The 22,622-nt window shown below is 47.2% G+C and overlaps 1 protein-coding gene across 3 annotated transcripts in view; it reads left to right on the top strand.

Annotated features, from left to right (window-relative positions):
• KCNQ1 (potassium voltage-gated channel subfamily Q member 1) overlaps nucleotides 1-22,622 on the top strand; it is a 507,180-nt gene that overhangs the window by 331,352 nt on the left and 153,206 nt on the right. For all 3 annotated transcript variants that reach the window (XM_053720436.1, XM_053720437.1, XM_053720435.1), the window contains one exon: nucleotides 2,984-3,080. In XM_053720436.1, coding sequence (XP_053576411.1) covers nucleotides 2,984-3,080 — 97 coding nt within the window. The remainder of the gene's footprint in view (nucleotides 1-2,983; nucleotides 3,081-22,622) is intronic.

Genomic DNA, 22,622 nt, shown 5'->3' with positions numbered 1-22,622 from the left:
TTGACCTTCTGTCCCGTTTCCCAGCCTCTTCCCCTTGTCTTCCTGTGGACCGTACTCTGGTCCTTGACCTCTCCCTGTCCCGGTGTTCACCTCGCCTGGGTGACCTCTCCAACCTGCCCCAATTCGGAGAGACATGTGACACCCTCCTCCTACTGTCGTCCACCGGAGAACGGGACCTACCCCGCCGTCTGTCTGCCCCCGATCCGCCGCCTCTCTGGCTGCCCTGCCCGCAGCCATGTCCTGTTCCTGCCTGTGGAAACAACATATTGTCAAGGTCAGTCCCTCCAGACCACCCCGTGCTTGTCCTGTTCCCGCTGACTGTGGCTCTTGAACCTCTCACCCCTTCCAGACTCAACCTCTCCCTACTGCCTTCCACCCCGGCGGCACCAGGTTACATTATTTGTAGGAGCTGTGCCAACACTCTCATGCGCCACTCTTCCGGGCTCCCTTCCGCTCTCTCGAGGCTCCTCATCGAACTCGTTATCCCCTAGGAAGATTGTGTCCATATCCATGTCATTAAAGTCGGGTTCCCTCTGAGGCGTCCCCTGCACTGCAGGCCCGCCGTCACTGCTCCTGTTCGCCTCCTTGGGTCCTACTGAATGGATAAAGGAGCAGAAGGCAGGTAAAACACACCATCAATCATCACCAACACCTGACCAAATCATCCCCCCAGGGAGAGGGGGATGGGGGGTGTCCCGGGGTAAAAGGGGGGGCAGGGGAAAAAAGGAGGGGGGCAGGGGGAAAAAGTGGGGGGGGGAGGGGGAATGTGTGCCACCCCATCCCTCCCATTTGATATCCTACATCTTCCTGAAACTGCTCCCCTTCTCCAGTCACCCCACCATCCCACTCCTCACTTTCTCATTATCATTATTATTTTCTAAAATTCTACTCCTCCAGCAACATCCCTGCCTAACGTGCCTGCATTTCCTCCTTCACTTTTTATTTTTTATTTGATCCCCTGCTTCCTACACCTTCCCTCCTATTTCCCCTTGGATTCCCCACTACCTAAGGCCTTCATCCCCAGGCCGCTCCCCTTCCCTTGTTAAAACCCCATCTACTGGGCCATTTAACCCCCCTCTATCCTGCTACACTTCCTACTGACCACCCCCCCCCCCTTTTCCTTAAGGGCTATTCCCCTTCTGCTCTCTGGCCTGTCTCATTCCCCGCACCGGCCTCCCCACCACCCTCCCCATGCTGTCTCTCAACCCGTCTCCCTTACCCTTGCTGCGCTTCCCCCTGGCCCAATCTGGCCCTCCCTTAGCCTTCCGGCACCCCCCCATGCTGCTCCCCCTTTCTACCAACACGCTACTGTCCTACCGCCACACTACCACTCCACCTACCTGTCTCCTGTGCCCCTTGCTGTATCGGCCTCCTCACCGGCTGGCTCCGCCTGCCTCCATTGCCTGCCCTCTTGGCTCCGCTACTAGCTCCAACTCCTCCATCAGCAATCCGTCCTCCTGGGGCCGGTTCCTCTTCTCCAACGGCCCTGCTCACTGGTGACGCCCATGCAGCAGCACTTCCAGCCGGGGATCCTCTCCTCCCACTCCGTCTCCGCAAGCACGGCCCCTGCGTCCTAGGCCTGCTGTGGAGCTTCGGACTAAGTCGCTCTGGTGGTCTGGCCCTCCTGGCAGGTCTGCCCCCAGAGGGCTGTGCAGATCTCCGGTGTCCTGCCGTCTCCCTGCTCTCCGTCTGCACCGAGCCCACCGCTCTCAGCTGTTCCTGTACCCAGTCTGTGCCTCTGGCATTAGCCAAGGCCGTCACTGAGGCTATCAGGTCCTGAAGTACTGCCATCCCTTTGTAAGGTACGTGTCAATAATTACCAACTTCTTTCCCACGGACCTTGCAAAGAGAATTGGCGCTCTTTTTTGGCCACCCCCTTACCTAAATACCTGCTCACCTGGACCCACCTCTAAACCTCTGATTGGTCCTCAGGTTGGGGTCAAATGCCCCTCCGTAGGAATTTCCTCCTCCAGGGCTCCATTTCTCTGAAATTCCCAGTCATAAAGGTTACAAAATGGCAACGTTTATTACTTTAAAGAAACTCACATAAATTGTAAACTCTACAATTGTTTAATGGGATAGAAAGATCAAAACTGAAATATACCCAGGTATATCTGAAGTTTCATTAAAAAGCATTTAGCAATATACTTCCATTAGCAAAAAATGTTTCTAATAAAAGTTATTACCATTTTTTCAGTGGCATACGCACATATGCTGTGAGTGCCTACACCTTCTCAGATAGTCTGTAGTAGCATGTATGACATATATTAGGCATGGTGTTTTTGTCCCGATCCTCTAGTCACATGTAACATATGGGCGTATGCCGCTGAAACACTAATAACTTTTACTAGTAGTATTTTAAGTAATGTAAGTATTTTGCAAAAGTGCTTCTATTTAAAAAAAAAACTAAATACCCTGGATTTACAACCACTACACACCTGTGCACATTTCAAATTAACCAATTATGTCCCTTACTGGGGGGGGGGGATAAGTTATTATCTCATGTTGCTAAGAGTACAGGGCGGACAGGATATTATGAAGGATCATGAATGTAAAATGTCATTACTGTCAAGATACTTTTCTAAATGGTTGTTTTGTTGCATTCTGTTTATGACATTTATTTAATGATACAGCCTGTACAAATGTGTTCTTATAATTGACTTTGTCTTTGTTTTAACAATACTGTAATCAATAAAAATTATTTCAACTAAATTACAGAAAAAAAGGACAGATAAATAATGAAAGTATATTGCAAACCGTATTTTTTTTTTTTTTTTTAACTTTTTTTACCGCTCTCAGTTAAAGATTTTATTTTACAATCTCAGTGTTTAATGCCCATTTAAGAGGTTCAGCATAGTTTAAGCATAACACAGCCAGTCAGGGGCAGCATATGTTCTTAGCTGTAACATTACCAGCATTTTATTGCTTCTTTATGTTGGGATTAACATTTGTTCATCTGTTTCACACTGTTATTGTTGTACAGGGGAATCCGATTTCTGCAGATTCTACGAATGTTACATGTTGACCGACAGGGTGGAACGTGGAGGCTGTTGGGATCTGTAGTTTTTATACACCGACAAGTATGTGAACAAATATATGCTTGTATCTCCACATAAGGCAAATTTATATTTAATAAATGTTATTATAATCTTTAAAGGACAGTAAAGTTAAAATCAAACTTCTAAAATTCAAGTAGAGCATGTCATTTTAAGCAACTTTCCAATTCTCTTTTTATCTAATATGCTTAATTCTCTTAATATCTTTTGTTGAAAAACATACCTAGGTAGGTTCAGGGGCTGCAATGCACTACTGGGAGCTAGCTGCTCATTGGTGACTGCACATATGCCTCTTGTCATTGTCTCACCTGATAAGTTCAACTAGCTCACAGCAGTGCATTTGCTGTTCCTTCAACAAAGGTACAAAGAGAAGTAAATTGGATAATGGAAGTAAGTTAGAAAGTTGTTTAAAATTCCTGACTCTATCTGAATCATGAAAGGAAAAAAAAAAATCTGTTTTTATGTCCCTTTAATTGAGCATTTTTCTAAAAGGATCATAACAGTCAGACACTTGATCATTCTTAGAGTTTACGTCTGCACTTATATAACATCAGCATTTGGCAAGGTCTAAACTTCTTTGTATATAGTTTATTTCTGTTTTGCACTTGGCATGAGTGATGACTACACCCTTTCATTTACTTGAAATTGGAAGCTGCGTAATAGGTGTGTTATAGCTACACTTATGAGAGCTTTTTATTGAAAAAATGGGAACATAGCAACTGATTGATAGGTATGACATTTTCTTTACAATGCTATTTGCTTATACCTAATAAGGATGCAGTCCTCATTACAATCTAGTATTTAATGTGTTACAATAAAGAAATTTGCAAGGTCTAATATGTCTAAATGATTTTAATTGGTTAAAGGGTTACAGGGACATGGAAATCCAGTTTTTAGAGATGCATAGTTTATCAGCAAGATCTGGATACAAAATAAATATAAATAAGCCTATAGAACAGAATGTTCAGTTATATACATAAAAAAAAAAGTTTAAGGCTAAAATCTTAGTGAAACTCCCTCAACAAGGGCTCTCCAAATTAAAGTGAAAACATTCCAGATTTCACAGGGGCAAAACTCAAATGAATTGTCTTAGAAAAGGGCAGAACCTGGAAATCCCAGAGAGATGAGAGCAGGCTCCCATATAAAAAAGGCTGCTTCCGGGTGGTAAATCGCCATAAAACAAGCCACTGAGCTGTTGTTCGTTCCTGGTAGAGCGCTTCTCTCTTTGTATGCAAATTATTATGACCCTGGGGAAGTCTCCCTATGGGTGATGGGGGAAACCAGACGTGGACTCCTTGCCCAGTGTGCTTAGAGGAATGTGGCTGCACCTCACTGACGAGGCCCATAGGAGGCCGAAACGATCGTCTGGGGTTGTCATGTTCCTTGTTCAGAGGAGAATTGCCTGGTATTTCGGGGCTGGACTGACCTTACTTGGCAGGATCAGACTGATATACTTCAGGAAAGTTTTCTTCTGTGAAAAGCACACTGGTCTAAAAGAGGCTGCTTCTGGGTGGTAAATCGCCATAGAACAAGCCACTGAGCTGTTGTTCGTTCCTGGTAGAGCGCTTCTCTCTTTGTATGCAAACTATTATGACCCTGGGGAAGTCTCCCTATGGGTGATGGGGGAAACCAGACGTGGACTCCTTGCCCAGTGTGCTTAGAGGAATGTGGCTGCACCTCACTGACGAGGCCCATAGGAGGCCGAAACGATCATCTGGGGTTGTCATGTTCCTTGTTCAGAGGAGAATTGCCTGGTATTTCGGGGCTGGACTGACCTTACTTGGCAGGATCAGACTGATATACTTCAGGAAAGTTTTCTTCTGTGAAAAGCACACTGGTCTAAAAGAGGCTGCTTCCGGGTGGTAAATCGCCATAGAACAAGCCACTGAGCTGTTGTTCGTTCCTGGTAGAGCGCTTCTCTCTTTGTATGCAAATTATTATGACCCTGGGGAAGTCTCCCTATGGGTGATGGGGGAAACCAGACGTGGACTCCTTGCCCAGTGTGCTTAGAGGAATGTGGCTGCACCTCACTGACGAGGCCGAAACGATCGTCTGGGGTTGTCATGTTCCTTGTTCAGAGGAGAATTGCCTGGTATTTCGGGGCTGGACTGACCTTACTTAGCAGGATCAGACTGATATACTTCAGGAAAGTTTTCTTCTGTGAAAAGCACACTGGTCTAAAAGAGGCTGCTTCCGGGTGGTAAATCGCCATAGAACAAGCCACTGAGCTGTTGTTCGTTCCTGGTAGAGCGCTTCTCTCTTTGTATGCAAATTATTATGACCCTGGGGAAGTCTCCCTATGGGTGATGGGGGAAACCAGACGTGGACTCCTTGCCCAGTGTGCTTAGAGGAATGTGGCTGCACCTCACTGACGAGGCCCATAGGAGGCCGAAACGATCGTCTGGGGTTGTCATGTTCCTTGTTCAGAGGAGAATTGCCTGGTATTTCGGGGCTGGACTGACCTTACTTGGCAGGATCAGACTGATATACTTCAGGAAAGTTTTCTTCTGTGAAAAGCACACTGGTCTAAAAGAGGCTGCTTCCGGGTGGTAAATCGCCATAGAACAAGCCACTGAGCTGTTGTTCGTTCCTGGTAGAGCACTTCTCTCTTTGTATGCAAATTATTATGACCCTGGGGAAGTCTCCCTATGGGTGATGGGGGAAACCAGACGTGGACTCCTTGCCCAGTGTGCTTAGAGGAATGTGGCTGCACCTCACTGACGAGGCCCATAGGAGGCCGAAACGATCGTCTGGGGTTGTCATGTTCCTTGTTCAGAGGAGAATTGCCTGGTATTTCGGGGCTGGACTGACCTTACTTGGCAGGATCAGACTGATATACTTCGGGAAAGTTTTCTTCTGTGAAAAGCACACTGGTCTAAAAGAGGCTGCTTCCGGGTGGTAAATCGCCATAGAACAAGCCACTGAGCTGTTGTTCGTTCCTGGTAGAGCGCTTCTCTCTTTGTATGCAAATTATTATGACCCTGGGGAAGTCTCCCTATGGGTGATGGGGGAAACCAGACGTGGACTCCTTGCCCAGTGTGCTTAGAGGAATGTGGCTGCACCTCACTGACGAGGCCCATAGGAGGCCGAAACGATCGTCTGGGGTTGTCATGTTCCTTGTTCAGAGGAGAATTGCCTGGTATTTCGGGGCTGGACTGACCTTACTTGGCAGGATCAGACTGATATACTTCAGGAAAGTTTTCTTCTGTGAAAAGCACACTGGTCTAAAAGAGGCTGCTTCCGGGTGGTAAATCGCCATAGAACAAGCCACTGAGCTGTTGCTCGTTCCTGGTAGAGCGCTTCTCTCTTTGTATGCAAATTATTATGACCCTGGGGAAGTCTCCCTATGGGTGATGGGGGAAACCAGACGTGGACTCCTTGCCCAGTGTGCTTAGAGGAATGTGGCTGCACCTCACTGACGAGGCCCATAGGAGGCCGAAACGATCGTCTGGGGTTGTCATGTTCCTTGTTCAGAGGAGAATTGCCTGGTATTTCGGGGCTGGACTGACCTTACTTGGCAGGATCAGACTGATATACTTCAGGAAAGTTTTCTTCTGTGAAAAGCACACTGGTCTAAAAGAGGCTGCTTCCGGGTGGTAAATCGCCATAGAACAAGCCACTGAGCTGTTGTTCGTTCCTGGTAGAGCGCTTCTCTCTTTGTATGCAAATTATTATGACCCTGGGGAAGTCTCCCTATGGGTGATGGGGGAAACCAGACGTGGACTCCTTGCCCAGTGTGCTTAGAGGAATGTGGCTGCACCTCACTGACGAGGCCCATAGGAGGCCGAAACGATCGTCTGGGGTTGTCATGTTCCTTGTTCAGAGGAGAATTGCCTGGTATTTCGGGGCTGGACTGACCTTACTTGGCAGGATCAGACTGATATACTTCAGGAAAGTTTTCTTCTGTGAAAAGCACACTGGTCTAAAAGAGGCTGCTTCCGGGTGGTAAATCGCCATAGAACAAGCCACTGAGCTGTTGTTCGTTCCTGGTAGAGCGCTTCTCTCTTTGTATGCAAATTATTATGACCCTGGGGAAGTCTCCCTATGGGTGATGGGGGAAACCAGACGTGGACTCCTTGCCCAGTGTGCTTAGAGGAATGTGGCTGCACCTCACTGACGAGGCCCATAGGAGGCCGAAACGATCGTCTGGGGTTGTCATGTTCCTTGTTCAGAGGAGAATTGCCTGGTATTTCGGGGCTGGACTGACCTTACTTGGCAGGATCAGACTGATATACTTCAGGAAAGTTTTCTTCTGTGAAAAGCACACTGGTCTAAAAGAGGCTGCTTCCGGGTGGTAAATCGCCATAGAACAAGCCACTGAGCTGTTGTTCGTTCCTGGTAGAGCGCTTCTCTCTTTGTATGCAAATTATTATGACCCTGGGGAAGTCTCCCTATGGGTGATGGGGGAAACCAGACGTGGACTCCTTGCCCAGTGTGCTTAGAGGAATGTGGCTGCACCTCACTGACGAGGCCCATAGGAGGCCGAAACAATCGTCTGGGGTTGTCATGTTCCTTGTTCAGAGGAGAATTGCCTGGTATTTCGGGGCTGGACTGACCTTACTTGGCAGGATCAGACTGATATACTTCAGAAAAGTTTTCTTCTGTGAAAAGCACACTGGTCTAAAAGAGGCTGCTTCCGGGTGGTAAATCGCCATAGAACAAGCCACTGAGCTGTTGTTCGTTCCTGGTAGAGCGCTTCTCTCTTTGTATGCAAATTATTATGACCCTGGGGAAGTCTCCCTATGGGTGATGGGGGAAACCAGACGTGGACTCCTTGCCCAGTGTGCTTAGAGGAATGTGGCTGCACCTCACTGACGAGGCCCATAGGAGGCCGAAACGATCGTCTGGGGTTGTCATGTTCCTTGTTCAGAGGAGAATTGCCTGGTATTTCGGGGCTGGACTGACCTTACTTGGCAGGATCAGACTGATATACTTCAGGAAAGTTTTCTTCTGTGAAAAGCACACTGGTCTAAAAGAGGCTGCTTCCGGGTGGTAAATCGCCATAGAACAAGCCACTGAGCTGTTGCTCGTTCCTGGTAGAGCGCTTCTCTCTTTGTATGCAAATTATTATGACCCTGGGGAAGTCTCCCTATGGGTGATGGGGGAAACCAGACGTGGACTCCTTGCCCAGTGTGCTTAGAGGAATGTGGCTGCACCTCACTGACGAGGCCCATAGGAGGCAGAAACGATCGTCTGGGGTTGTCATGTTCCTTGTTCAGAGGAGAATTGCCTGGTATTTCGGGGCTGGACTGACCTTACTTGGCAGGATCAGACTGATATACTTCAGGAAAGTTTTCTTCTGTGAAAAGCACACTGGTCTAAAAGAGGCTGCTTCCGGGTGGTAAATCGCCATAGAACAAGCCACTGAGCTGTTGTTCGTTCCTGGTAGAGCGCTTCTCTCTTTGTATCCCATATAAAAAGTAATGAGGCTCTCTGGGATACAGAATCTCACAGGGGAGAATGAGGTCAACAGGGGAGCACCTGGCACTGATATAAATTGTCATTTTGGAGCAAATACAAATGAAAGTGAAATGTTTTCACTATGGTTTATCTTGTATTTGCATCCAGTTTAGTAACTACTTTTCTACCTGGAAAATATGTGTATTGTCAATTTTGAGCAAACTTCACCTGAATGCAATTGTCAAAATAAATCATTGAGTTCTGCAGATGTAAAAAAGGCCTGAGAGAAAATTGTAACAAACCAGGGTTAACCAACCCTGCAGCAGTCAATTGTTTGGCACAGAAAGGGTTAATAGACCCCTTCCACCTTAACCAATTTGTTACAATATAGCTACTCCAGGCAAGCCTGTGACTTAGTTCAGTGGGTGCAAGGGTTGACAACACTCTAGTCTTTTCTAGGCCAAGAAAAAATGCCCCAAACTCCCCTTTAATGCCACCCACACTAAACTATTTCAAAGCTGCCACCACCTAAGATTTATTATATGGGAAATCTTAAGAAAAACCCAGACTAATAAATTATATCCAAGAATACAATTTAGCAAAAAACAAACAAAAAAAACTAAAAAACACATTATTAGAAGGGGTAGATTTATTAAGCAGTGGATGCTACAGCGAATCATGTCCCCTTGACCCTTAGTAAATCTACCCTAAGTCTCTTTCAGTAACGTTTCAATATTAGACAAAGGCAAAAACTTAATAAATTAATATTTATTATAAACAAAAAAATAGTCACAGTGCATTATTAATAAAAATATGTGAAATAACACAACCTAATACTGTACTAGCTTAGATGTCTGTTCCAGGAAAATTGGCAAGAAAAGATGGTCACTCACGCTGCTGGTACACAGGCTCCCATGTAGAATGAGCAACTTGTATTGTTAGAATCAAAGTTTTATACCTGTTGCTCTGATATCAAATTGCTTGACCAAACCTCCTTCCAGAGGGGCCAGGGAAATATCCACCCCTCTCTTTTATGACATGTCCTAAAGCTCTGAGTCTTTGGCTGAAATTATATAACATCTTATAACTTCTGTTTTCTTCATTGATGGAAAGAGTCCACAGCTGCATTCATTACTTTTGGGAATTCAGAACCTGGCCACCAGGAGGAGGCAAAGACACCCCAGCTAAAGACTTAAATACCTCCCCCACTTCACTCATCCCCCAGTCATTCTTAGCTTTTCATCCCAGGAGGTTGGCAGAGAAGTGTCAAAAGTTTTCGATAGTCTCTTATGGAGGGTAGTACTCTTCGGCATGGAACTGGAGTTTTAAGTAGTCCTGTCAGCCTCTCAGTGAGAGCATGGGTAAAAGTTAGAGTCCGGAGATGCAGGGAGAGTCTTTCTGCAAAACCATCTTGACTCATATTAACAGCTCCACAAGCAATCAGCGTTGACGAGTTTCGCTGCCTGCTTTTTTCTCTCAAGTCCATGGCAGAAGCAACGCTACTATCTGTCACACTTTTAGGGCTGTCTTCCTGTTCCATGGCATAGATTCCAGTAAGATTGTTTCATTTTACTTTCATCATGGATGTATGGTAATTACAACTGTTTATCCGAGAGGGGCTACAACCTTTCGATGATAACTTTAACAAAGGATCTCAGTGAGGCTCCTTTTTGTATCTAGGAATCAAGGGTTAATATCTCCTGAGGGGGGTTATTGAACAGGGGGGTTTATAATCATGTTTGTTATGTGATTCTGTCTGCTACTGTGTAGTGTTGCTCCGGCTCACGGCTATTTTGGAACATAACGGCCTATGTCTAGTGACGCGGCCTTTACAGTCTTTTAAGATTTTCCTTATTGGTTCATTTTTTTTTTTTTTTAAATAAATTTTTATTTACAATGAGCATACAAAACCAAACCACAACACAGTTTCCATTTAACATGTTTGTGAGTGCAATTACACGCGATTGTTCAGAGGACAAATAACATTCAAAGTGGGTCGATTAGCCCTGTATAGGGGACAGATTCGTCCAATAACCATACTTTAGCTGTGTATTGTCACTTTCCCGGGGATGTGTAGTGGTTTGTCTAGAGGGAAGTTTTGGTTTTCTTTTCTTGTTTCATTCCGTATTCTAGGTAACGTATGGTGCTACACGCCATACCCGGTAAGCCTGACATCTAAGTGAAGTAGGATAGTAGGGGCATGTGGAGTGCATATATGAGAATAGTACTGATAGGGTCTGTCACCCACCTCTCCCAATGGGAAGGGAGGGGAAATTAGGAAAAGAGGTAGGGGCATCAAGATGGGGGGGGGGAGGGGAAGGTCAAGGGAGTGGAGTGCACCTCAGGTCACACATAGCGAGGTGCATCTGCCAGGGGGAAAAGTAGGTCAGTTGAAAGACGGCCTCCAGGATTCAGGGGAGTAGGGTATTATGGATTTGGTTTCAGGTAGTTCTCCCATGGTTCCCATATTAGGCAGAAGAGATCTGACTGTTTCCTTGTTCTAAAGACATAGTCCTCCATTGTTTTGACGTACTGTAAGTAGTCAATGACTGTTTGCCATCTCGGGGGCTGCTGCTTTTTCCAATTTCTAGCAATTAACATCTTAACTGATGTCAATAGATAGATTAGAAGGTATCTCCTATGCTTAGGGAGCTTTCTTACCCCCAGGTGTAGGAGGGCAAGGCCCGGAGTATCCGGGGTCGGGAGTTCGAGGGCCGTACAGGCCGCGCTGATTTTCGACCAAAGTGGTCGGAGTCTGTCACATGACCACCACATATGGATTGGGTTCCCTATCTCCCCACAGTCCCTCCAGCACAGGGGCGAATGCTCAGGGTAGAGAGTCCGAAGCTTGGTCGGCACTAGGTGCCACCTGGTGAGAAGTTTGAAATAAAGTTCGTACATTGTGGTGCAATGAAGCGCAGCTTTAGTCAGTTGTATCGCCTTAGTCCAATCAAGTGACGTGAAAGTGAGCCTCAGCTCAGCTTCCCAGGAAGCCATATGTCCGGTTTTCACAAGAGTGGGGGGCCCCAAGAGGGCTCCATAGTGGGTAGTGAGGAGTTTGAACAGCTGCAGGCTCGCCCCCCATCTAACCTCCCAGATTGTGGGTCTCCTGATCTTGTCAACCAGGAATCCCCATGCCTTTATCATGGATCTAAGTCTCATAAAATCAAATTCCAGGTGTCGGGGAATACCGTATTTAGCAATCATGTCCTGAGGTGGAAGAAGACTCTCGGCCAGGAAGAAGTCACCCAACGTGGAAATCTCTATATCTCTCCAAGGGGCAAGCCGAATGTTAGGTAGCCCCTGCAAGAGCGACGTGACTGGGTGTATAGGAGAGGGATGCGGGGCTATCAACTGGTGGTGTCTCAGGCGGAACCAGGCCAATTGGCAGCCTTTGACTAGGTAGTTAGAGATCGGAATCTGTGCGACCAGATGTGGAGGAACCCACAACAGGTCCGAGAGGTCAACATAAGCAGGGAGGGAGGCCTGCTCCAGTTCCCTCCACCTCGTTGGGGGCAGGGTTGGTCCCCACGCTGAGGCGTGCGAAAGCATCGCCGCTTGATGATATAATTGGACGCTAGGCAGTCCCAGTCCTCCTCGGTCTATTGGGGCCTGAAGTATGGCCGCCGCCACTCTCGGTCGCTTATTGTCACAGACATAAGAATTAAACGAGGTTTGGAAGCCACGTAGAGTCTTCTCCGGTAAAGGGATGGGGATACATCTCATGATGTAGGTTAGTTTGGGGAGAATCATCATCTTCAGAGCGGCAATTCTGCCCATCCAAGAGACCTCCTCGTATTTTTTAGATTTCAGTCTCCCCTCGACCTCCCGCTGCAGGGCAGCGTAGTTTGCCTGTAATACTATGTTTTTGTCATGAGACAAGAAGACCCCCAAATGTCTGATCCCATCTGTCGACCACTTGAATGAGTAGAGCCGCTGTAGGCATCTCTGTTCCGGTGGCGCAATGTGGATCATATAGGCCTCTGTTTTAGATACGTTGATCTTATAGTTCGAAATACTACTGAAGGACTCAATAATCCCGAAAAGGTGGGGGAGTGAATCCACAGGGTCAGTGAGGAAGAGAGTGAGATCATCAGCGAAGAGTGCCAATTTCTGGAGTGTATCATGGATTTGAAGGCCCTGAATCTCCGGGCATTCCCTAATGGCCTCCGCGAGAGGCTCCATTATCAACACAAAAAGGAGTGGGGACAGGGGGCACCCCTGCCTGGTCCCATTCCTGATCTCAATTTTAGGGGAACAAAAGCCCATACCTTTGATCACGGCCGTCGGGGAGGTATAGAGGGCAGCAATAGCGGAGCGGAACGTCTCAGGAATCCCAAAACGCTTCAATGCACAGAACATGTAATCCCACCCCACCCTGTCAAACGCTTTTTCCGCGTCTAAAGACAGGGTGAGGAGAGGCAATCCCATATCCGCCGCTTCCATGAAAATGTTTAGTAGCCTGCGGGTGTTATCTGTACCTTGCACAAACCCCACTTGGTCCAAATGGACCAGCGAGGGTAAGTGTTTTCCCAGCCTGGTCGCAAGGACCTTGGCGTAAACTTTCACATCCACATTAATAAGGGAGATGGGCCGGTAGCTCTCACATAGCGCCGGATCTTTCCCCTCTTTGGGAATAGTCAGGATACTTGCTTCCAAAAATTCAGGGAGAAAAGCTCCCCTTTCTCTTACTTCGTCAAAAAGGCAAAGAAGAATAGGAGATAGCACCTGGGCAAAGGTACGATAGAAGAGGCCCGTAAATCCATCTGGACCCGGAGCTTTGTGTGGCTTCAAGGCCAACATGGCCGCTTTGATTTCCTCCAAGGTAAAAGGGGAATTGAGGTCATCAATCGCGTCTGCTTCGAGGGCGGGAAGTTCCAATCCCTCCAGAAACTGTTGGGACGCTGCTCTTCGAGCGTCAACTCCTAAGGAGTCATTATTTAGACTATACAGTGAAGTATAATAGTCAGCAAACGCCTTCCCTATTTCCTTTGGGGAGCGAACTGTGCCTGCTACCGTAGAGATCGCAGGGATCCTAGCTTGAACCGCACGGTCCCTAAGCTTATGGGCTAGCAGCCTGTCAGCTTTATTTCCTTTATAATAGTACACCTGTCGGAGTCGAAGCAAGTTTGCCTGTACTCGCAGCTGCTCCCTTTTATTAATTTCTTCTCTAACAACACCAACCCGGTCGCCCAGGGCGGGGGTTGGATTATTCTTGTTAGCTAGTTCAGTCTGTCTCAGTTCTGCATACAATTTAGCAAGGGACACCTTGTTTGTAGCTCTTAACAACGCGCTTTTCTTAATGAAATGGCCTCTGAGGTAAGCTTTGAGTGCAGCCCAGAGGATACCTTGGCTTGTGTCCCTCGTGTCGTTATGTCCCAGGAAATCAGAGATAGTCTCTACCAACTGGGGGACTTCCCTCTCCGAGAGAAGATGGTCAGGCAACCTCCAGGATGGTCTGCAATCAGGCGGACGCAGTATAGAACACCTGGCACTGACAAGATCGTGGTCTGACCAGGGGCATGGTCTTATCCGTGGAGTGCAGAACTGATCTAAAGTCCAAGAATCACACAAGAGATAATCAATCCTGGAGTAGGAGTTGTGTGGCTTAGAGTGATGCGTGTAGTCTCACTCGGTCAGAGCGAGGCAACGCCAAATATCATAGAGGCCATACTGATACATAATCTTGCGCAGCGCATTGGATTGGGTATTGAGATTTCGGTCAAAGGGGTATGCTTTCTGAGACTTTTTATCCAAAGTGGGGTCCCAAACCAAATTGAGATCCCCCCCTATCAACAGGTGCCCCCTCTTAACTTCACCAAGTCTCCTAAGAAACTTTCTCAGGAATGGGATCTGTTTGACATTTGGGGTGTAGATGGAGGCAAGAGTATATAAGATCCCATTTAATAGACAGATCAAGATTAGATATCTGCTTTCGGGGTCTCGGTCAATATATTCTATGGCACAACTAATGTCTCTGTGGACTAGGATTGCAACCCCTCTCTTTTTCTCAGAGAAAGAAGCCATTTCACATATGGAATAGTGTATCGGGGCACGGAACGGCCTGGCTTTGCTATCCCAATGGGTCTCTTGAAGAAAGACAATATGTAATTTGTGAGAATCTAGGTAGCTAGATAGTAGGCTCCGTTTAGTGGGGGAGTTTAAGCCCTGGGCATTGAGGGTGGCTACAGTTACAGACGCCATATGGTTAGGAGAATCCATGTCCCCAGTAGGGTAGGAGTGGGATGGGAAGGAGAGTGTGTCCTGGAGAAGCTGGGGAAAGAAAGCAGCGAGAAAATAGAGGGAGAATGGAGGGGGGGGGGGGAGAGGGTGAAGGGAAGGAGAGGTGGGTCTGTCAGTGCTCAAGAAACTGTAAGAATTATTGAAACAGTAGTCAGGATATTTAGTGATGTGTAAAGTACACAATCTCTATGAGTGCTCTTACTAAGAGTAGCAAGAGGTCACAACTATTAAGGTGGGGGGGAGGTCAGCATAGAAAGCCAGACCCCAGTCAGTCATTTTGTGTCGTGTGTCAAATGTCTACAGTTGTCTAGTTTCGCGGGTCTGCGTCGTGGGTATCAATTCTAGTATGGCATGTGGCAGGTCCAACGTAACAAATACACAGCTCTACAGAAAGTACATGTTATCACATTGCAATAGGGTTAAACACTGGGTACTGAATAAGAGTATGTTAGCAACTATAGAATAAGAACTGGTACATATAACAACTTTAGCAATATTTCTAGACCTGATATTCCTGCAGGATGGTTCCCCTCTCAACAATGAACAAATTAGCAATAATAATTTGACGGGGAAATATATTTTCCCGCAATTTACATTATAAGTAGTTGCAGGTAGATATTACATAGGGGTAGTGATATATGTTTACCTTAGGGAAGATCATCACCAGTGGGCAATATCATTGAGTAAAAACCTATATTTATGGTTGCAAGTATTGAGCTATATCAAGGACAACATTCTCGGCTCTACAAAACATAAACATACAAATGTTAACAGTAGTAGAAGTGCTGCAACATATTAACCCTCACTTATCTCTCAGCGTAAAAAGGGAAGCTCATAGAAGAGGGAAAAAGGAAAGGTGGAGAGAGGGAATAAGAAGGAACCATAGAACAGGAGGGACTGAAAACACCATGCAAGGTCCCATTTGGAACAGTAGAAATGTCAAATCCTGCAAGGGATATCAGTGTCCTCTCAATTGAAGAAGAAAGTAAGGAAGGGCCTCATTGCCCTAAGTTCAGTGTGGAGTGCTAGAGAGAACAGGGTTCATGTGGTACTTGGGTCTGTATGTGCACCACCCGGAGGGGTGTTCCTTCCCGCGTGCTGTGGGAGTTTTTTCTGAGGGTTTCCCACTCTCTGGGGGAGAGGCCGCCACTCGGGAGCAGAAGCCCTTAATCCCTTGGTTGGATCTTTTTGTTGTTGAGAGTTAGGCGGGTCTGGTGGTAACAGATCCCATTTTTGCATGAGTTCTCTAGCCTGTTCCGGGGAAGAGACCGTGTACTGGTGGCCTTCCTTGGTTATATGTAATTTGACAGGAAACCCCCATCGGTACTTTATTGCTTTATCTCTCATTAATCTTGTATATGACTGGTAATGGCGTCGTATTTGAAGGGTATGTGGCGAGAGATCTTGGTAGACCTGGACCTCTGAGTATTGGCCCGGAAGGGTTCTGCCTCCCGCAAGAGCTCGAAGAAGTTTGTCTCTGAAGGTGTAATAGTGGAGGCGAATTATAACATCTCGAGGTTTCTCGCCGTCACTGGATCTAGGTCTCAACGCCCTGTGCGCCCGATCAATCATCATCTCGTGCCCTTCTTCTGGGCCCACTATTGCCGTGAACAGCTCCCGGAGGTATTTCTCTAGGTCTTGTGTGGAAACAGTCTCAGGGATACCCTTCACCCGGATGTTGTTGCGTCGGGTGCGATCTTCCAGATCAGCCAATTTGAGTTCTAGATCCGTTATTTGCTCAGCTAGGCACTGGGAATAACCAAGTAAATTGGTGTGGTCAATCATCAGATCCTCTTGTTTGCGCTCTATTATATCTGTGCGCTCACCTATGGAGGCTATGTCACGTTTCAAATCTGCGTGGCTCTTCTCAAATTTTTTAGTTAGAGAGTCATGGTGAGAAGCCAGGAGTGTCGTGATAGAATCCATAAGGTTGTTATTGACTTCCTTTTCAGCACGCAGTGAGCGTCTCACCTGCGGTCTCAGTAGAGCTACTAGCGTCTGTGAGCTCTTCATCCGAGCCAGCCTGAGATCTAGAAAGGGGATTGCTAAAGTGATCCACCACTGTACGTTTGGGGGTATTAAGAGGCTTTTGTTTTCTTTTAAATGTTTGAGGCATTTTGCGGGCTTGCATGGGTTTTCAGTAAGATTTGCAGACACAAGACAGCACTATAATGATACGCTTATATGAGACCGACTGGGGTCATAGCATAAAGGAAAAAGACAGCTTACATGTTTTCAAAGTGCATTACAGTGGAGAGGAATGGTTGAAGATTGTGCTGTCAGTATCACATACACACCTTCACATATAATGCTGCTGTTAGACTGGGTATTACCTGAGGACCCAGGCCCCCTCTCGACTCGGGAACAGGGGATACGACCTTGCGGAAGGGGAAAGGGGGAGTGGCAGTGACCAACCTAGACTAGCTAGGCCGGAAAGGGTGAGTCTTGAGGGGTTACCACCTAGGCAAAGAAAGAGAAAGATGACCTACTAACTGTATTAAATGTGACAACAATAAAAGTAACCTGTCAGGGTGTAAAGGAGGTTAGGCAAACAATAGGGTTTAGGTTATAGTAATAGTCCCCTCAACTGCACACTGTATATACAAGCTACAATTAGAGACACATAAAGCACCTTCTAGGCAATAACAGCTTATAAACTGACAGTGGCTGGCAGCGTAGCTAGGAAGAAAAATTAGGTGTTGTTAGTGAGTACAAACAAACATCTCATTACATTATGTGCCTAATGCTCAAAACAAGAAAATAAGCAAGTGAGCTGACGCGGCAGCTTTGGGGTGAGAGGCTGGTAAGTATATATGAGGAGGGGTACAAACCCTCTGTGGGTGGTAAAGAAGTCAGTAAATAACCAGCTTGCTATATTAAGTACATAAGTTTTATGGGGCACCTCAGGGTATATGTGGGTGTGTTGTGGCAGCGTATCCAAACAAGGTGGCCACAGAGATGGTGGTAGAATGATGTAGGGAGAAGCGGTCCTGTTCTCCTGCAGTTATTAATCTAGGAGGGATGGTACCAGCAGAACTGTCTATGCTTGATGAAAAAAGAAAAAAATTACCCTCCTAGAAATATAGGCCGTAGGGCCCCTGAGAAAGGTTCTTAACAATGGGCCTGACTGCCAATCAGCGGATTTCAATCCCCAGTACAGGGCTCAAGGGCTAGGTGGTTGCGAGTCTCCTACTATCCAAAACAGCAGGGGCAGTGGCAGGCAGCAGGAAATTTGAAACAGGCCTCTCAGACTCAGGGCCAAGTAACGGAACAGGAGGAAACAGTACTACTAGCCTATGCTGCTGATATGTCTTGGGGGGTAGTGAAAGCTATGCACCAGGTGCAAGGGTTTGGTACTGCAGGGGCAGCGCTAGTGCCTAGGGTCAAAGTGTGCAGGCTCTGGTCAGTCTGTATGACCGCTGGTCTTACCCTCTTCCAGGATGTCTAGGTAGTCCCAGCTACAGGAGCAATGGCAGCGGAGGCAGGAGAGCTGATTACAAGATGGCGTGCGTTCGCGCCGAAAAAGGGTATGGTGCAGTTCACTTTACTCCCGCCGCTCTCAGAACTTTTTCCGCTCCCAATCAGGGCCAGGCTGTAATCTCGGACGGAGGATCTTGGAGGGGTGAGTCCAGTCGACGGCTGAGTCACTTAAGAGGAGTTCAAGCTCCCAACCCCCTCTACCAAGCAGTCAGGTATGATACTGCTGAACCGGAGCGGAGCCCCGACCCTCCGGTCAGCAGTGCAGGTCAGGTGACGTTGCTCCGGACCCCCGACCAGGGTCAGCAGAGAGAAGGCGGTGTGTCCGGGACCTCAGCAGGGTCCGCTTGGTAGTGTAGCTAGGTAGCGCTTCAGGGCCCTTCAAGAGAGATTGCGTGGCTCTGTCCGGTGAGTCTCCAGGTAGCTCCCGGATTTCTAAATCCTGAAAGGACAGGCTGCAAAGTCCATAAAAGGGTACAATTGTCACTTATTTAGCACTTTTCACAGGTTATTGATGAATCTGGCAGAGAGCACTCTCCAAACACGTCTCTCCTGCTAGATGGCTAACTCCGCCCCCTTATTGGTTCATTTTTATTCAGTATCCCAGTTATGGAGGATTCTGATTATTTGGAAACGGATGTCTCTGATTCAGACTTTACTTCTTGCGAAGAATATGAATTGGCCCGGGTGATACATGCCCATCAGTTATGTTCCGAATGCCGTTTTAGAGTGCTCTGTTCCCCAGGATCGGGGAATCAGGTGCCCACTGAGCCATCCGTCTCTGGGGATTCTATTTCCCACGAGACGAGTTCCCTACCACCAACTCTTACTACGTATGCAGGTAACCCAAACGCTACTAATCCTTCTAGGGAGTGTGGCCTGTTCTTACCGGAGGTTACGACACCTTTCCGCATGGCCATATCTTTGGCGCTGGCGCATCTGCACCTCCCGGGAGTGTGCTTACGATATTGTCCATGTTCCGTTAACCGGGGCTCGTCAGACGTGGGATCGTCTGGTCCAGTTCAGCCCTCCGGGGGAGCGACTGCCCCTGATGCCTCAGGGGGTCAACCTTCGGGGCTGCTGTTTTCTTTTGTCCCGGCGGAGGTATGTTTCACCTTTCGTTATAGACTGGCGTGCCTTCATGTTCTACTAAGGCACGTTTTTAGCGTTGCTGGAGGATCCCACTCTTAATAGGTCTGGGGATTCTCAGTCTTAATCTTCGACTGGCTTGCATGCATAGACATAAGGGGATGAAGTAATCTTTTTATAGTCTTTGTTATTTGTGTATCCTTTTCCAGTTCTGAGCTTGGAAGTCTCGGACCCCTGTTCTTCCTGGGCGATAAACTACAGGTTGCCTTATCTTTTATTTTCATCCGGTCAGGATGATTTTTATTTGGTCTAAAGCTCATGTTGTGGTGAGATGTTTCCTTCTGGAACTTTCTTCTCTGGAATTGATACTCGCGATATTGTGTGTTTACAAAAGTCTGTCTGACTGTTCTTTATCCCTCCATCTCGGGGGAGACTCTATGTGGCCTTGACAGTGCTGGGGCCCTTGGTTTCAGGCTGGTCCTGACTGGGTACAAATCCTTCTGTCTTTGAGGCCTAGTTCAGACACGTGGCGCCTTTTTATGTCCGGTTGGTCCGGTGAGGGCGCTTAGTGATCACAATATGATTTGTGTTGTTTACTTGTTTTATTTTACAAGCTTCAACTAGCATCCTAAGAGGACTTGAGGGTCCATGGTTGCTTAGGGGCATGGGGTCGGTCCTCATTCGCTTTTCAAGCTAGTGGGCAGGGACTCCGTGGAGATCCCCGGCGACATGCTCAGTCATTTCCCATTTTTCCGGGAACTAGAGTGTTCCTTCCCGTTGTGGGTTGGAGGCTTGGAGGATTTAGGTCCTTCATACCGCCGTTCTTACGTTTTTGCGTTTCATGGTCTCTTTGGAAGTGTCCTTTTAGGACTTGTTCCTCTTAGAGGTTCTCTTCCTTCGGGTCAAGACTTTTTGGACTTTGTCTGTTTCTTCTGGCGGCTTTGGCCGCTTAATTAGGAAGTAAAGGCCGTGAGGCTCTGTCTTCCTTCGGGAGTTAGTCGTCTCCATATCAGGGGCGATAGGAGGTGTTGTCTCTTTTTCCAAGCTTTTTGCTTTGGGGATGTTTTTCTGCCTGGGTTCGGGATGCTTTGCATTCTTCTCCCTTGGGTGTGGTCCTCTGGAACGTTAATCTGAAAGGATTATGAAGACTAGCCTTTCTACTCTCTTTCGAGTGACTCTGTTCTTGTTCTCATTTCCCTTAGTGTTGCCCTTGAGGCCTTTGGGCTCTAGAGAAATTGTGTGACTTTGTCGCGGCCTAGCACCTTGTTGGGGGGGGGTGTTGACCTCTGGCTAAGGGTGTTCTCTTCCCTTTGGGCTGAGACTTACGAGTGAGTCCTGTACCCGTTCTCCGGGTTTCCCAGTTCTCATCCCCTGTGAGTTTGATTGCTTCAGACGGGGTATCTTGTGTTCCCTGGGGGTGTTGTTTGTTCTAGGATGATTCTGGGTCCCGGGTTCTTGTCTTGGATCCTTCTGGGATGTCTGGAGATTTATGATCCTGTGGACTGGTTAGGGACGACCCAGTTTTTTCAGGGACCCTATGTTGCAACATAGGAACTAGCTCATTGGGCTTGCAAGCTGGAAGACCAGAGTTCACATCCACCTTCGGGTACTGGTTATAAACTTTAAGGCCTGACTTGTCCTTCGGACAGAGTGTGCACCTCTTCATGGGGAGTTTTTTCTCTGTTGGGTCAACAGTGGTTTCTGGGTGATTTTTTAATTTGGTCTGTGTTTTGTCCACATGTCTTTTGGACATGTACGCTGTTCTTATCTGTGCCCTTCCCTTTTGAGGGGATAGTTTGTCTTCCTTATGAGCTCAAGTTTCCTCTCTCTGGAGGGTCTTTGTCCTGTCCTGTGTGTAGGAGGTTGGATCAGGTGGCTTATTTCTGTAAGGGGCAGCATCTGCTGCTCTGTGGGCTCTGTTCCACCTGTTGGAATTTGATCTCTCTACGTAAAGACTGTCTAAGAGAGTTGTGACAGGTATTCCTACCAATCTATTGCACTTTTCTCTGTTCCAGGTCCAAGGGGGTTCTCCTTGGGAGTGCCTTATTTTGGAGGAGCAGATTGGGTTGGCACCCGAGCTCTGTTGGGGTGGGTGAGTCCCCCCTTTTATTTTCCATTCCCTGGGGGCTTGTGGTTGGGGTATTTCTGTCCCCCTTGTCTATCAGACATGTCTGTCACTTGGGCTGGTCCAGTGTTGGAGCAGGATCTGAGATCTGTTGCTCTGCTAAATTTGTCCTCAGAGCATTCGAGGTACAGTAAGCCTCTTGAGGTTTCTCCTTTCTCCATGTTTAAGGTTTGGCGGCTCTTAGATAGCCTGTGACGTTATCTGCTGGTTAGTGGATACATGGCAATATGAATGATCCTATCTTCAGCTGCTTTCTGCTTGCCCTGCAAGTATTTAAGTTTGAAACATTTTTACATAACTGCAGTGTGCAGTGTTTTTGCCTTAGATGAGCTTGCTGCACGAGGTTTCATTTCTGAATATTTCGGTATTCTGAGCTACCTTTTTGCGACTTGGGGACCTTCATCTTCAGTTGCTTTTTAGAGTGCAGTTGCACTGTGTTAGGGGAAGATCTTCTTTGTTTCAGACTCCCGGCCTTATCCCGTGGTTTCTGTATTTCTGGGGTCTGGGCGTTGCCTCCCCTTGTTTCTATGAGACTGGTGGGTCTCTGTTGGTATGGGGTTCCTTATGCTAGCTGGACAGCTAGCTCAGCATACTTATGCACTGTGGCTACTTTGCACTGTAGCAAACCGAGGGTTGCAAGTTCGATCCCCAGCGAGGTCTACTCAGCCTTCCTCCTTTCGAGGTTGATAAAACGACCAGCGCCTTGAGTCCCTTAAGGGGGATCAGCCGCGCTTTACAAGAACATTCATGTTTTTCCATGTATTTTCTTCTTTGTGGAAGAATACGGTAGCTTGTTACCTTTCTTTAGTAAGGGGTGTGTTCCAAAATTGTTCTCGGCTTCGGACGAAGCGGGATGTTGTTGGGTAGGGGTTTTCAGGCCTGGTGCCCTCAGAATGGGCCGCCTCTTGTACCCCCCAGTTTTCGCATTCAATGTCCTCTATAGCTTGCGTATTGTTTTCCCAAAAGTAATGAATGTTGCTGTGGACTCTTTCCATTTATGAAGAAAAACTTAAATTATGCTTACCTGATAATTTTTTTCCCTTCAGATGGAAAGACTCAACAGTTCCCCAACAGTATTTTTCTGTGGGGTGTCTGTTATTTTGTTCTTCTGGCACCTTTTCTCCCTGATATTTCTTCTACTGTTCCTTGTTCCCTTGGCAGAATGACTGGGGGATGAGGGAATTGGGGGAGGTATTTAAGCCCTTGGCTGGGGTGTCTTTGCCTCCTCCTGG

Source organism: Bombina bombina, chromosome 7, assembly GCF_027579735.1.
Source record: "Bombina bombina isolate aBomBom1 chromosome 7, aBomBom1.pri, whole genome shotgun sequence".
NCBI lineage: Eukaryota > Metazoa > Chordata > Amphibia > Anura > Bombinatoridae > Bombina > Bombina bombina.
This window is presented reverse-complemented; position numbering and strand designations above follow the sequence as displayed.